At 28.7% G+C, this 17,585-nt stretch overlaps 1 protein-coding gene across 1 annotated transcript in view; it reads left to right on the top strand.

Moving 5' to 3' along the window:
- The window catches only part of LOC142322172 (uncharacterized), a 123,760-nt gene that overhangs the window by 58,701 nt on the left and 47,474 nt on the right, over positions 1 to 17,585 (top strand). The window contains exons 16-20 of the mRNA XM_075360942.1: positions 344 to 571; positions 1,665 to 1,915; positions 6,707 to 6,845; positions 9,421 to 9,632; positions 12,211 to 12,418. Of these exons, the coding sequence (XP_075217057.1) occupies positions 344 to 571; positions 1,665 to 1,915; positions 6,707 to 6,845; positions 9,421 to 9,632; positions 12,211 to 12,418 (1,038 nt within the window). The remainder of the gene's footprint in view (positions 1 to 343; positions 572 to 1,664; positions 1,916 to 6,706; positions 6,846 to 9,420; positions 9,633 to 12,210; positions 12,419 to 17,585) is intronic.

The raw sequence follows: 17,585 nt of genomic DNA on the forward strand, positions 1-17,585 counted from the left end.
CTAGGGGGAAGGGAAGAGGGGGGAGAACAAAGGAGAAATCGCCATTTTTCCTAAGAAAATTTTTTGTGTAGTTTTAAAAGTAGAATTCAAAAAAGTATAACAAGCCCACCATTTAAGAAACACTCTGTACATATATTTTTTTTTTCTGAGATTTTTCTAGTTGAAATATATCTAAAACCATTCTCAGTTATGCTAAGAAACATGGGTAAAAATTTGGTTGCGATTGATCGAGTAGTTTTTTGTTTATCCAAAACAAACAAAAATCCTCTTCCTTTTTATATAATAGTATAGTTACATTTAAGTAAATTATTTTTTTCAATAATGTGTTTTTTTCTTTTTACAGATAAATGAAAGAGGTATTTTAAGTTATGCACTTGGTCAGCTAAATGATAAAAAAAGATTTATTGCTAAATTTAATTATGAATTGAAAACGTTATTTAAACGTGAATTAACATTTGAATTGAGTGATCCTTGGAAAGGTGTAAAACTAGATACTGAACTTGAATATACTAAAAATTCTAGCTTACTTACTACAGCTCTACTTGGTTATGGAAATCATTCTAGGAAAAACGTCAGTATTATCAGCATTAGTTAGAAAATTGATATAATATTAAAAAAAAAAAAAAAAATTGGTGTTACTACTAAGTATAGACATTTTACTTTTGTTTTGCAAAGTAGTTGAGAAGCAAGAATCAAAGATATGAATAGGTTAAAATTCCATCCTAAAAAGTTTTTTCACAATAATTATTTCACTATGTTATAGGTTCCAACAATACTGATGACAAAATGCAAGTTGAAATTAATTCTTCTTGTAAATGTTGCAAATGTTGAAAAATACATTGCACATGTCTTGTATTTGTGTACACCATCACACTTTTTATTGTAATATTAGCCATTGTTTTCAGTGCTAAATTTTTCATAAGAGAATTTGGGATGTCTGACCTGGATCCCAAGAAATCAAATTATTCAAATTAAAAAAAGACACATACACACATACACACACACACACACACATGCACACACACACAGCGAGAGAGAGAGAGAGTGAGAGAGAGAGAGAGAGAGAGAGAGAGAGAGAGAGAGAGAGAGATAGAGAGACACACACACACAACAAAACAATGAATTTTATATTACATCAATGAATTAAACATTAATTATAAGGAAGATGTTCTATCAAGAAGAATGCAGTTTCAGAGATACCTCCATAATCAGTTATTTTCTTTAAATAATAATGAATTGTTAAAATTAATTGCATCCCTTACATCTCGATAACTGTGCATCACTAGGAATATTTAATGGAATAATATCCTGGAATTGAAGGAGGCGAAGTAAGATAAAATCTTACTACTATGCCGCATTTAATAAATAAATCCTGCTAGTCATGGAAGTTTAACAACTTTGCATCAGTTTTTCTGTGTACCATTGACATTTATTAGTAGCTAATGACCACAATGATCACTGCCACTTAAGATATATTAAAGAAAAAGAATTATATTTATTAGATTTTGAAGAGATGTCATTTAGTTTATTCATCTACATTTGGATATTATTTATTTTCATGTAGGTAAAGGACTTTTTTCTGAAATTAATATATACTACCATTTTTAGTGTATAATTTTGCATTTTATTAATTTTTATTTATTTATTATTTTATTTTTTCACAGTGGTTATCTTTAAATTCAACATTCAATATGAACCAAACAGGAAATTCATTGAAAGTTTTTGCAGAACTTACAAAGTCTGTAGATGATGGAAACATTATATCAGTTTATAGAACTTCAAAACCTTTTGCTAATTTAACTGCCTGTTACTTTTATCGATTAAATGAAAACGGTACTAACAACATTTATACAGTAACATCAATTAATTATAGAAATGATGCTTATATATTTGATCTTAATTACACTAAAAACTCGTAAGTATCATAAATATTTTCCTTTATTATAAGCTTTTGTTTGTACTGTTTGTTGTTACTTTACAATTATGATAACTAATACTATTTTTTTATTGTTTCTGGAAGGGATAAAAAAATAATATTAAACAATTATTACTACAATATTTTCTAATCCATTGTTAAAATTTATCTTCACTGTTTGAAAGCTTGTTTCAGCAGACAACACATTTGTGTGATCTGTTCTATAGCATTATAATATAATATTTTTTTTGTTTGAGTGTAATTTCTTTAATTTTTAAAATTAAAAGAAGTGCTATTAGATATACGCAAAAATCTAAACAAAGTAAAAATAATATTAGCAGATTTTTATACAGCTAGGTTTATTAATTATTTCATGTTATATTTATATGCAAGTATTTTATATGAAAAAAAAAGAACTCTCTTACTTTGAACTTATTGATTCAGATGTTATGTATTTTTCTTTTTCTTGGATTATGAAAAAATATTTTATAAATAAATATTTTCTATAAATATTTATGTTTTACTTTTCAATCTTTTTTGTGCACCAAAATTCATTTGCTTACTGTTTTCTATGTTTCTATCATTATGTTTGATTTTTAAACTTTCATTTTATTCCATATTCTGTCATAATTACTTTAATTTTGAAATCATCTGTTGAATTTCTGCACTTCATTTCCCAAAATACATATCATCTGCAAACCTTATACAATTTATTTTCTTCTTCCAGCACTGTTCCTTTATTCTAGAGAATTTTCCATCGTAATCTTTAACACCTATGTTAAAAACTGGTTCTGTATAATATCCTTTATTGCTCCTCTTCGTAATTTAAACTGCTCAGTTTTTTGCATGCTTTAATTTCTTTGTTGATTCCGTTTCAGATACAATTCTTCCGTTTGCATGTTTTTCTTAACTTCAAGCAATCTTCTATCTTTTCAATCTACTCTTTAGTTTTTTAATGCATCATCCTTTTTTGTGTACCAGTACCTCTCATCAATGTATTATATTAGCCTGGTTTTGCAAATAGCCTTCCTGAATCCAGTTGCTTCATTTCTTAACCTAGTCTATTATTCAAAATTAATTAATAGAAGAAATTTTATTGAATGTAAAGTTAAATTAATTGTCCTATAATATTAATACATAAGGTACCTGCTTTTTCAGAATTATAATCGTGGTTTCTTAAGAAATTCTTCTGGCCACATGCCACTGTAATAAATTATATTACAGATTACTAGTTCAGTACTCCCAGTGTACTTTAGAAGTTTGTTTTGAATTCATTTGACGACTTTATCCTGATTTGCTTGGTGATTATTCTTCCATCAACTCAACCTCCTTTAACCTAAACTTACTTCCCAACCCATACCCTATACTAAGTCCATATTAAGAAGTTCTATGATGTATTTATAGTATAGTATATTAATTTATACTCAACCCTATTGGATATTTATGGCTGAACTTTAATGTGTAATTAAGGCTTTATAATATATATTATGTATATTATATGTATTTACATATTATTTTTTTAAATCAGTCCTTTTAAGAATCTTACTCTGTACTATAAACAAATATATTTATTTTATTAGATCAACTAAAGATTATTATTCCACTATATATGTAGGAACGCTTTTGAAATTTACTCACATCATCAGCTGCATTACATATTCATCTCAAATTACATTACAAACTTCATAAAATATAATAACATATCATGCATTTATTTATTTTAATTAAAATTTAATACCTTTAATCTTTCTATTTTTTTTTTTAATATTTTTTTTTAACTTTTATTTAGTTAAATTATTAAAACGATATATAAAAATATGAAAAATTAATTAACATTAAAAATTAAATTGAAAAATGTTTACATATGTAAAAATATGAACTTTAACATTAAAAATTAAATTGTAAAAATGTTTATATATGTAAAATGATACTATTATCATTATTTTATTTATTTTTCAGGTTGTAAATTATTTTTTTATTATAATTATAAAAGGTTTGTAATTTATATTTCCTGTTTTTATATTAGGCTTCCATTTATATTTTGTATTTTATATCATACATTTTATTACTAATGCTATTACATAACACCTCCTTTTCATTAGGATTTGCTTTATTTAATTTATTTCGGAATCTACCACAATGTCATTCTTATCAATTCAATGTCATTCTTAACAATATCATTCTTATCATCCTTTGTCAGATTAAACTTATACGCATTAGCTACAATAAAATGTTCATCATTATTAAGGACCATATTTGTTAAATTTATCAAATCAATACACTTGTCAGGAAATGAACATGAATTTTCATGCATATTGTCTAGTTGTAAATTATCATAAACATTATCACCCAACAAATTTTCCTGTAATGTGAAATAACCCAATCCTTTATTATTATTATTATTATTATTATTATTATTATTATAAATATTAAGATTATAATTATACTTATCATTACTTTAATAATTATTATTTAATAATCATTTTTATTATATTTATTGTCTTTAAGATTCTTTTTATATATTTCAATATTGTCCCTAATCAAATTAGATACATAATCAAATATAAGATTACCCAACATTTTTTTCCAAGTGTAAATGTGTGTTTTATAATTCAATATTTATTAAATTTTTTCTATAATATGCATATTTGATTTCTTGTTTTACCCTAAGTTTTTCAGCAAACTCTTTTGTTTTATTTACACATTTATTAATTTGGTAATTTTTTATATTGAGCCTAGCATATTTAGTATCACATTTAATTTAAGGCATATTTTGTTGAATTTTATTGATTGCATTATATTACTAAGTTTAACATGTAACTTTTAGAATTTAAATAATAATTTTGCCTGGTTGGCATTTATAATTATTTTTCTAAAAGCAATACTTTTAAGAATCACACTCCTCTGTATTGTACTATATACAAATATATTTATTTTATTAGATCAACCGAAGTACAGAATAATATAATCTGTGAATAATCTGATTTATATAATTTGAGTAGTATTTATAAAATTGTATACAATGATTGTGATCATATTTTTATAGGAAAGACCATTAGATCCTTTAAGGGTAGATTCTTGGAATATTTTAGAAATTATAAAAAAGGTAAACTAGGTTTCTCTGATGTATGTGGTCATCTGATTAAGAATAAACACATCTGATATTTGGACAATTTTAAAAATACTGGAAATTAAAAAATATAATATGAATAAAAATAGAAAGGAATTATACATTTTAGAAAAATACTATATATATAAACATAAAAATAAATTTAATATGATCAACTTCAGACAGAATATGAGGATAACAGTATTTTGAAAGCTGCAGTTGATGGCACCACGATCTTATTTTGATAGTGATGTATAGTTTAATATTCAATCAGTACAATAAAGTAAGTTCAGTTAAGTGGACAACATGCAGAATTGGTTTACTTAAAATTATTTTTATTTGAATTTTTGATTTTTAATTTTAATTTGATATTATGCCTTGATGTCAATTTTTACGTATATAGACATTTTTACAATTTAATTTTTAATGTTAAAAGTTAATTAATTTTTCATATTTTTATATATTGTTTTAAATTTTAATTAAAATAAATAAATGCATGATATGTTATTATATTTTATGAAGTTTGATGTAATTTGAGATGAATATGTAATGCAGCTGATGATGTGAATAAATTGCGAAAGTGCTCCTGCATATATAGTAGAATAAGGTAAGTCATCATACTTTATTTATTGTGTACTTTAGTTGACCAAATAAAATAAATAAAATATATATATATGATATATATATATATATATATATACACACACACACAAACATTTTTCACATCTCATCTAATACTGATAAAGTAGAACCAAATTTATATATATATATATATATATATATATATATATATATACATATTAATAAAATAATTGCTTACATTTATACCATATTTATATTAAATATTTTTATAAACATTATCAGATGATGTCATAGAATACTTAGTGATAAATTAGTGAGTGCACTTAAGCATTACTTTACATATTTACAATTAATTTGATAATTTCAGACAAATGGATTATGCGTTATTTTTTATTGTTTAGTTATTTATCTACTTTATTTCTAGACATTTGCAATACACATATCAGTACTAGTTATGGATGGATAGTAAGAATTTCCAGCAATTATAAGGCAGATTTAGCTGTCAAAGAGAGTTGCCAGTCAGTTTACATGAACTATGTGATCAATTTTAATTATTTATTCTTTATTAAATGCTAGTTGAATACTGTTTAGTAATATAAGTGGATAGCAACTGAAAAGATGAAAAATATGATAATACTGTGGAAATGGTCATTGTCAGATGTTTGGATAAAAAGCATTTTTTTGCCATTTATATTTGGGGTATACCTAGATACATGAATTTGTTGTAGATCTGTAAATATACTCAATGTGTATCAGTCTGTTTGCTACAATTTCCTTTATTAACTACATTTGTGGCACTGTAATGTAACTGAAAAGTATTAGTGTCTCGGTTTATCTGGGAAAGTGTGATAGATACATGAACTTTGACTTCATCTGATAAGTCACTTTGGTTCTTTTATCTAGTGGGAGTCTTTTACCCAGTCTAGATTTCTTTGGAGCCAATTTTTGTGATTTAAATAATTTCAACATTATTTTAAAATAACAAAGGAAAATATTAATGCATATTCATTATTTATATATGTATTTTTATTCTTAATTCTATAATTTATTTCTATTATCTATTTTTATTTCTAAAACACATTAAAAAAATTATATTTTAGATTATCACATACAGCACTGCTGCAAATGTCCAGTCCTGGAAGTCATCTTTCTGCTGCATTGGAGATAAATAATTCTGCAAATAACAAGAAATTATCACTAGATGTAAAATCACAACGTCATTTATCATTTAATATTTGGGTGAGATATAAACTAATCCTTAATGGTATTTTTTAAAATTTATTTTATGAGTATATACTTAAATTTCTACTTTTAGTGGCTTTAAAAGAATGTAGTTTACAGTTATACTTTTTTTTTTGCCAATATTAATTAGTTTTGTATTCCTCTTGAAAACCTTCTTTCACTCTTCGTAATTTATCTTTTGAGACTAACAGCATGTGTTTATCAGTGACTGTATGAAGCATTCAATCCTTAAGTTCTGATCACTGCCTACTTAAACCAACTGCAGTTTCCTTATTTATTTATCACAAAAAATATATTGTTGTTTGTAATTTATGGTATAATAGTAAAAACATTATACAGAGCATCCCTGAAAGAAATGAAGAAACTTTCAGGACATGTTCTACTGGAGAAAAAAATGGAAAAAGTTCATTTAAACATAGCTCTGCAAATGCTTTGTTTTCGAGTTATGGTTAGCGAAAGATTTCGCCCGGATTTCACTCTTCTAGTAAAAAGAAGCCCTAATGTAATTTTTTGGGACCCAAATTAAGGAGTAAAGTTGGTGGTTTCTTATGTAATTTTAGCTGGGAAATAGTATAAAACAGGTCCCAGAATTGTAACTCTAGTAGGTTTTTAGATATTTGATGTAAAACAAAATTTGGTGTTGAAAAAAAAGTTTTTTTAGGTTTGTAATAAAATAGCTTTGTTAAATGGCTTGTAAATTGGGAAGATTTAATGCAGAAGATTCTTGTAGAGAATTTAATTCTGAGAAAATTAATGTAAATACAACCAATAAAAAGTAAATAAAAACTTTTAAAAATTGGTTTTATATTGAAGCAAATCAGATGAAAAATATACAGAAAATTGTATTATTCTGTACGTAATAAACATTGTTCTTAATATAGCAACCAAAAAAATAAAATATATTCACATTAATAAACTCTATGAATTTTTTCTGCTCCAACAATGTTTCTTTCCTGTTATAATTTTTACCCTTTACCGCTCCTTCTATTATGAATGTAATTAACACTATGGGCACTGAGGTATGTTCTTTTGATCTTGTTCTTAACTTTTACATGATAAACACACAATTTTCTTCTTAATTTGTTTTTAAAAAAATTGAATTTGAATTATTTTTAATTAAATTAGTTTATGTGGCTTCCTTCAAAGACATGCTCTTATCACAAAAAATATGCTGGAAAGTCTTAAACAAATTCTTTGTAAAGCTGTGAAAATGGTTATCTTTATTAAAAGTCGACCATTACAGAATAAGCTGTTAGGTAAACAATGGGGTGAAACGGAAGAAAAAAAATCCTTTCTTTTCCATACAGAAGTCAGATGGCTATCGAGGGGAAAGTGTTAACCTGGATATTGGAATTGTGAGATGAATTAGTAATATTTTTCCAAGATAAACAAATGTCATTCTCAATAAAACGTTATAACTGCAGATTACATTTGAACATTTTGATAAGTTTTGACTTGCTCGTCGAAGTGATGAAGAAATTAATTCCTTTCATCATGTCTTATATCTGTGAAAAGGGTTTTTTGTCATGGTTGCGCTAAAATCTAATTATAGGCTTTTTATCCTTTGAAAACAATTTGCTTTTGTGTGTAACATAGACCCACATATGTAGAAACTTTTAAATGAAAAATAAATATCCCATCTCATTAATTTATTTTCTTTACACAAGTACTTATAAATGTAAGTACAATATTTGTAATAAATGATTTTTTTCTCATAAATGATTTCATTATTGCTTACATGTAAAGGTGTAGGCTAATTTCACTACCAGTTGTGAATTATCACTAGTTGCGGTGATATGAAAGGGGAATTACCCCCTGCAAGGGTCATGACCCCAGGTTGTGAAACTGTATTAATATGTTTAACAAAAATTATTTTTTTTTATAGTCTTCATAAAAGACTAGCAAAGCTTGTGGCTGTTTTATTCTACACATGCAATTTATGCGGATTATTTATTAGTATATTATTTTGATTACATAATAATTTTTATTTTTATTTCAAACTAAATATGTTTGGAAACTGATTTCGTGTGTTTTGATGTCTCTAAACTGTTATTTGTGTTAACTTGGTTATATGTTGAAATTTTGTATTTTTGGTAAAAATGAATTTGTAAATTATTCTTCTCTGGAAATAAAAGTGGATTTAAATAAAACCAGAGGTTAAAAAAAAAAATAACTTCAATTACTTTAGTTTATGTGTTATCCAATCTGCTAATATTTTCATTATGCTTCACAATGAATATAGTTAAATGTCTTTTTTAAACTATCTTTTTAATCCCTAAATACATCTGACACCAAACAATTTCTTTTCTGCTGAAAAATCCTCTTCACCCAAACCGCTAAGGGTTGAATGTCTGCTGGATTTTTTTATTTGACCAAAATTAATAAAATTGATGAAAAATATACTATATTTTTTTCATTGGTTTCAGAAAATATAAAATATATAACCGTTTATTATTCATTTTATTGCATTATATACATATTTTTTTCTGAAAAATAAAAATCAATTAAACTAAAAAAAAATAATTGGATCTAATAACAGTAGTATAAAATAAATATGTTTTATTTTATTCAGGCACAAAGTGAAGGAGGTAAATTTATTTATAAAAATCTAAATTCGGAATCTACAAATGCTGATTATGATCAGGAAGCTGGATTGTCATTTTACTGGGATAAAAGCAATGATGAAAACCAATCAATTATATTATCAGTTAAATCTAATCAGTTTCATAAAACAGCTGAGTTATCAATACCGGGGCATTGTTACAATTTTGTTCTAGATGTAATGTAAGTACCAGAAATTTGATTATTCAGTAACAAACATTCTAAACAGAAAAAACCAAAAAAGTATTATGAACATCATGTGCTTTTGTGTAATTAATTGAGTATAGGAAATAAATCAAATGACATTTGAGAAGAAAGTAAATGTTTTGGTAACATTTTTAAAAATTTACATAAGATATTTTGCTGATTTAAGTCAACAAAATTTTGAATGGATTGGTTTATTTAAAATCAATATTCTATTGTAATTCATTCAATTTAAAAATACTATTAATAAAGTCAATTTCTTATTAAAAAAAAACTCAGCACTTTCAGGTTCAAGCCATCATCACAAAAATGCATTTAAAAATTAATTTAAAGCACATCTTGTTTTAAACGTTTGATAATGCTATCATTATCAATGCCTTTCATCCAATAGATCCTGGGTTTGAATCTCAGTCATACTTGGCATTTTTCTCACAAAACAGAAATTTATGCATCATCAGCAGCTGTAACTGGGTGATAAGCCTACATTGCTTGAGAAAGAAAATAAATTATCAAATACATACAACCACCTTTATCAAAAAGTATGACATAAATTAAATGAGATTATATTTGTACTGAACAGTACTACCAATTTCAGTCTAGTAAATATCCCAGTTTAAAATGATAAATTTCTTATTAATTATAATTATTATTAATTATTGTGTTATAGAATTACATTCATTATTTGAAATTTCCAAAATAGAAAAATCTTAATTGAATTAAATACTTTATCATCTAAAATAACAATAGTTGTTTATTATGTTAAATCTGTTTTGCAAGTTATATTTATCAATATTATTTATACTTATACCATTTATGTATCTAACTCAGAATTTAAATGAATTTTTATTCAAATATATATAGAACTTTATAATTTTTTAGACTAATGTGTATTCATACTTATTTTCATTTTTGAATTTAAAAATCCTATTAATATTTATAAATTTAATATCTTTTGTATATGCAGTTGTTATGTTATAGCTTATAAATACTATTAATAGTATTATAATATTTATATTAAATACTATTAATATTTATTGCTAGATTCCAGTTAACGGTGTGTGGTATATATATATAAATAATACACGATAAAAGTTATATTATTTAATAGAGAATATTTTTATTTTTTATTTAGGTAAGCATATTAGGTTAAAGTTGGTAAAATTGGTATTATTTGTTAATACACTGTTATTACATGTGTAGTCTTATTTTACTATTTACTGTAAATACTTTATTAAATTTGAATGTAAGTATTTAACAATGATGACATTAGCAATTTCAAATTATTATTTTCTTTATACTGAAGAGATTTAAAACTACTATTTTAATTGAAAGAAAAACTGGCATAATAATGTAACTGTCAATAGTAGCACTATGTTTGATAAATAAACAATATTATTTTCAAGTAGGATTTTTATAAGCTGATAACAAATTTTAGGAAGTAATTTAATATAGTTATTTCAGTATATACACCTTTGAAACAAAGGATTGGAAACATGAAATCTATTCATAATAATTTAAAATTCAATTTTTATGATTGAGAAAATATGATTATCGTTACAAGATTAAGGTAGTAAGTAGGTTATGATTACCGATTCATATTAGAATACAGAAAAGTTATAGATTTTGGTATATTTTCAAAATTAGATGTAGGAAATTTCCAAAAGCAGGTTAATAGTAACATATGTAAGTAAATCTGATAAGTAGGTAACTTATGCTGGAATACCATTAATGATCATTGGTCACAAGAAAGTTTGGTAGTGGAGGTAGATTTTTCTTATAAAATATAGTAGATAGAAACATAATCCTTTGAAATAATGACTACATACCTAATAAGTGAATAATAGAGTTGCAAATAAAGCACATATTATCATATTGTTCCCCTGCTGATTTGAAGGAATGTATTTGATGAAATTGTTGCTTTACATTATACATCCCACATTTTCTTGTGCCTGTAGTGCATGCAAGTGTCACCAACACTTAGGTTTAATTTCTATGAGAGTAATGATGTTCACCATACAGCCAATCCTTGACATGAACATAATGGCGTATGTCGGGCTAGATATCACCTGCATTTTGGTGAGTTTGAGAAGCTGTTATGTAGCCTTAAATTTGGCTTACTGAAGAAGACAATGGGAAACCACTTTGATCATCACTTTCCCTAATAAGCTTGAAAATTATTGATAATTTTTGGGAATAAATAGATTAAATAAATAGAAATATGTTTCAAGAATATTCTTTTTAGATCTATTTTATATCAAGGTTTGTTAATAATTTATACTAATTGCTTTTTTCAATGTAATGAAAAATGTTGACAAAGGAGGTACCCAACAACATTTCAAAAATATTTTCTGAAAGCCTATTTCCATGAACAATATTTAGAAAGTGAGTGTTTAAACATATTTTATTTATTTTTACTTTCCTTATTATGTATGTTTTTACAACCTTATTATGTATGATTAATAAAGATAACAGGTACTTATCTCTTTCCAATTTTTGTTAGATTCACTGTTTTGTAGAATGGAATATTTATTGTTGATGTTTCTTTTATTAATTATAGGGAACATGAATCAGCACTAGGAATTACTTTAGGCTGGGGTAATGATAAATACTCAGTTGATAAAAGAATTCAGCTACTCACCTCATGGGTCTTGAAATATCCATCAAAATTGAATCTTATGATTTTATTAAAAACTCCATTCGAAGGTTATAAGAAACAAAACTTCAATATTACTGCAGTTACAAGAGAATCTGTATTTTTTTTTAAGGCAAGTAATTATATAGGTACAGTTAAATTTATTAAAGATGATTTTATTTATTTGTAATCTTATACAGTCCCGTAAGTGAAGTGGAAAAATTTAAAAGCTTGATAATTCATGTGACGTTTGAGTGAGAGTGCTGAACTTGATATATTGTCACTCATTTAGTGCCATTTAGTAAATGTGGAACAACAGTCAGGTACACATCATGCTTATTGTGTTAAATTGTTTTATAAAAATTGTGTCTGTGAGAAATATACAAAGGTTATTTTGAAGTTTGTTCAATATTAAATGTGATGGGTGGGTACCACCTGTTCATGCAATTAACTTATGATTAGGAGTTAAAAGGGTTGAGAAAACTGGGTACACCTTATATTTAAAACTAAATTAACCACTCTATTCCATGAACTTTCTTCAGTATCATTATTACTCATCTTTACTTTTTCAACATTTAAATCATTCTCTGATATATTAATTTCACTAGATTAGGTGACTTTCAGTACATCCTTGTAACAATTTGACCCAAACTCTTTAAATAATAATAATTTTTCTTTTTTTTTGGAGGAAAAGTGCATCATGTACTGTCAGCAAGCTAATGTGCACCACTTCATGTGCTGGTCTCTCGACCAACACATCGACTAAAAGCTGCTACTTCTTTGTTTCCACTCTAAAATAGCATTACTTCAAAGTGGCACCTGACTACCCCTTTCATGCTTCTATCTATTTTCTCTCAATGTCTCTACAGTTTAACCCACCGGGTTGGTCTAATGGTTAACTCATCATTGCAAATCAGCTGATTTTAAAGTACAGAGTTCTAAGGTTCAAATCCTAGTAAAGGCAGTTACTTCTATACAGATTTGAATACTAGATCATGGATACCAGTGTTCTTTGGTTTCAACTAATTAGTGTTCTTTGGTTGGGTTTCAATTAACCACACATCTCAGGAATGGTTGACCTGAGACTGCAAAGGGTATACACTTCATTTACATTTATACATATCATCCTCATTCATTCTCTGAAGTAATACCTTCTGGTGGTTCCGGAGGCTAAGCAGAAAAAAAATTAAAATGTCTTTACAGTTTGGACTGTATTTTCTATTCTATGGGCTTTTTCATCAATTCTCATGACAAGGGATTTATTTTTCCAAAATATTTCTTTTTAGAGTGCATCAAATGTACGACATTATCATTAGTGATTGTCATATCATTAGTGATTGTCATATCATTAGTGATTATCATAGTATCCCAGAGCAACTGCAAAATTTGCATCATCTGGGTCTTGGCTTCTACTATTGCCAACTCATTTCTGATTGCTCACTCCTTTCATATGTGAATTTCCTTTCTTGTACAATTAGTTCAATATGGATTATTCCTGCCACCTCTAATACTGCAGATTCCTCTACACTCACTATTTCGAATGCCTCTTCATCTATACTCATGCAACCCTTTCCTATATTCTCCTGTTGAATTTCATCAGCTCAAATTTTACATAATAATATATTAATAATTTTACAGAATAATGGAATGAATCATAGACTTGATAAATTCAGGTTGTTAGCTGTTGGTCTCCCTATATTGTTGATCAGTCTACCCATACTGACAGATACTTTACCAGCCTTAACCACTGGAATCTTTTTCCGGGCCAGAAAGTAAGATTTTCTATGCTTATTCCAGAATACTTCACTGGTTCATTTGTTTTTATTAATGAAGGATTTTGTTTTTCAATCAGTTTTTACATCACTGACCATGGTCAATATCTCGTTCTGTAATAACAACAGCAATATTATCCATTTATACTAGTAAAGAAGTGTTTTCAGTCATCTCCATATGAAAGATATCATTAGAAGTTCCATAGTTCAGGTTCCAATATACGCTTTGAGCAACCCCAAGTAAATATCAGGTGATATTTTTCTATGAACTTTCACGAGTTCTACCTCACTAAAAGCAGATACATCTGAACATGGAGGTAGAGGAGGATTTTAGTATCTATCTGGGTGTTGGGAAGAACATATGCACAATGTTTTCATTTCTTTGCCTTCTGGTACATGACTAGAAGTTACGCTCCAATCTTCCACAAAACAATTTTGTATCCCAAACCCCCATGAAGTGCAAAACTATTTTGAACCCCAGATCTTTACAGCTTTCTCTAATTCCTTCCATTTTTCTCTTTTGCTCTGTTAATCTTCCCTATCTATATTAAGTTCTCTCTTCCCTATCTTATATCCTATCTGCGAGGCATCAATATTGACAAAAGTACTCTTCTTACTTCCCCTGATGATTTTGCATCTCAGCTGTAGGCATCAGTTCATCAGATAGACAATCTCATCCATCCCCAGTATATCTCTTTTCCTCATGTTTTAGCTTTATATTTAAGAGGCATGAAAGCTGGTCAAGTTTGTTGTTTGTATTATCCACAAAGCAGATTTCACTACTTTACCTGCTTTCCTGCATTTTCAAAGCCATTTCTGTGACATATCTGATACTCTGTATAAAAAGGCCATTAAATTTACCAACATTCCAACTTAATGATCAACTTTGCCTTGAAGTTTTGACTTGTTGATATCTCAGTAATTCATAGACTATGTGTTGTGATCACTGGTTGTATATTCTTCAACAATTCAAGTTCCTCACTTTGGACATCATGGTCTCTGCAACAAGTACGAGAGATTATCTCTAAGGTAAATACCATTTTATTGTAAAAACGTTTTTTCTGAAAACGTTATAAATATTTTTATTTCTCTTAAACTACATACCTTATACTACTTCTCTATATAATCACAACATGAATTAAGACATTTATCGTAGCGATACACCAGCTTCAATATACCCTCATCATATTCTTCTGCCACCAGTCCATTTAGCCATGATTAACAGCATTGTCACCCAATTGCTTACATTCAAAAATTATTTCAATTTCCCAAACAAATGGTAATCAGAAGTAGCTAAGTCTGGACAATATGGTGGGTGATCGTAAATTTCCCACCCAAATGTTATCAGTAAATCACGTGTCGGACACGTAACATGTGGACGTGCATTATCGTGCAGCAGGACGACATCGGTCAGCCGCTCACGTCGCCGATTTTTAATGGTGCGCCGTAACTTACGAAGAGTTTTGTAGTAGGCTTCTGCATTTATAGTCGTTCCACGTGGCATGAAATCAATCAGCAGTATGCCAAACCGATCCCAAAAGACTGTAGCCATCAGTTTGCGTCCAAATGGCTGTGGTTTGACCTTTGTTGTTCTGGTTGGTGATTGAGGATGACGCCATTCACTTGACTGCCGTCTTCTCTCTGGTGTGAAATAAGAAATCCATGTTTCATCACCGGTAATAATTGAATTAAGGAACTTATCACCTTTTTCTGTGTAGCGCATCAAAAATTCCGAAGTAGACCCCATTCGGATTTTTTGTGACGTTCCGTTAAGACGTGCAGCATCCAACGTGCACAAACCTTTCTGAAGTCTAAATGGTCATGAATAATGCAATCAATAACAGCTCTTGAAACATCAGGAAAAAGAAGGGCCAGGTCGGAAATAGTTGAGCGACGATCTTTTATGATTTCATCATCGACGCATTTCAACAAGTCCTCGGTGATTATCGAGGGCCTCCCCGAACGTTCCTCATCGTGCATATTAATTCTGTTATTTCTAAAGCCTTCACACCATTTTCGGATGTTTCTTTCACTCATTACATTATCACTGTACACAGCAACCAACTGCCTATGAATTTTTTGCGGGCTTAACGTTTTGATATTTTAAAAGACGTATGACTCCAAGTATTTCACATTCGGCGGCAACAACAATTTTCCTATTCATTTTATAACGTAATAACTCACACATAATGAAAGATACTACAACGCGACAACTTACAGACAACAATGCAGTGTGTACATTACTAGGTGGCCGTGAACGACACAGGTTTGCCAACGTTAAGGAGAGAAATTTCCCAGCGGTCTTCACTTTAGAGATATCCCTCGTAAGTTATCAGGAATAGTCTCACTTTGGTCGGCTCATTTAAAGACAATACATTCCCCACATTTATTATCTTGATACCTAGTCTGTTTGTCATATCCAGTATTCGCCTTCTTCTTGAATCTTTCCTTTTTTTTAAACTCCCCCAAGACCACTGGCCTCCGCCGTTAGGCAATGCACAGTCGTGGCAGTCGGCTCTGCCCCTCTGTCCTCACCTTTCCTTGGGCGTCCCGTCGGGGTCTTTCCAGTATCAAGGCCCGCCAACTCCGCTTCTGGACGGCCAGCGTACCCCTCCACTGGGAAGCTACTCTTCGCGTTCCTAACCTATTAGCACCGAATGTGTGTTGTACACAACCGATGCTCCACCCACGTCTCTCTCAAACCTCGAGAATCACTGATGCCATCATCGGGGGAGCTTCAACCCTGCCCACTCTTGTATGTGGGTCTTTTTGAATCTGTTTAGAACATATCTCACTCCAGCTCCAGGACTTTGGCATTAGCATCACAAGTTATTAAGGATATATCCTTGAATTCCTGTGCTTGTCCTCAAATGCATCTATATTTTCATAGAAGGCACAAATAATTTAAGTATCAATTCACCTCTCTCTCTTTTCTGTTTAGCCACAGAACTACCATAAGGTATTACTTCAGAGGATGAATGAGGTTGGTATGTATGAATGTAAATGAAGTGTAGTCTTGTACAGTCTCAGTTCAACCATTCCTGAGATGTGTCATTAATTGAAACCCAACCACCAAAGAACATCGGTATCCAGAATCTAGTATTCAAAAATGAATAAAAGTAACTGCCTTTAATAGGAACAATTTACCTTTGTGTGGTTGTTGCTGTCCAAACCACTGTGCGATTGTTGAATCCAGGTGGTGGTGGTGTAGAAGGTATCTCTGTACCAACTACCTACATTTTGTTCTGATACTGCTAGCTGATGATCAGTAGCTGTATCTTCTGTTTAATTTGGAGTATGTCAGCAGTCACTGGCTGTCTTATTCAACTGGAGATTGCTTTGTACAATTCTCACTATCTGCTGATTTTCTTGGCCTTCTCTAAGGCTTCTTTAACACCTGAGAAGTGCTTGATCCAGCCTCATGTATCGTGTGCCATTAAATCCAGTTGCAATTTCCTTTCAAAAAATTAAAAGCAGTTGTTTTATTTTTCACAATCCTTTCTCATGTTGCCCTGTTCTAAATGTCAT

Source organism: Lycorma delicatula, chromosome 3 (assembly GCF_047948215.1).
Source record: "Lycorma delicatula isolate Av1 chromosome 3, ASM4794821v1, whole genome shotgun sequence".
Lineage (NCBI taxonomy): Eukaryota > Metazoa > Arthropoda > Insecta > Hemiptera > Fulgoridae > Lycorma > Lycorma delicatula.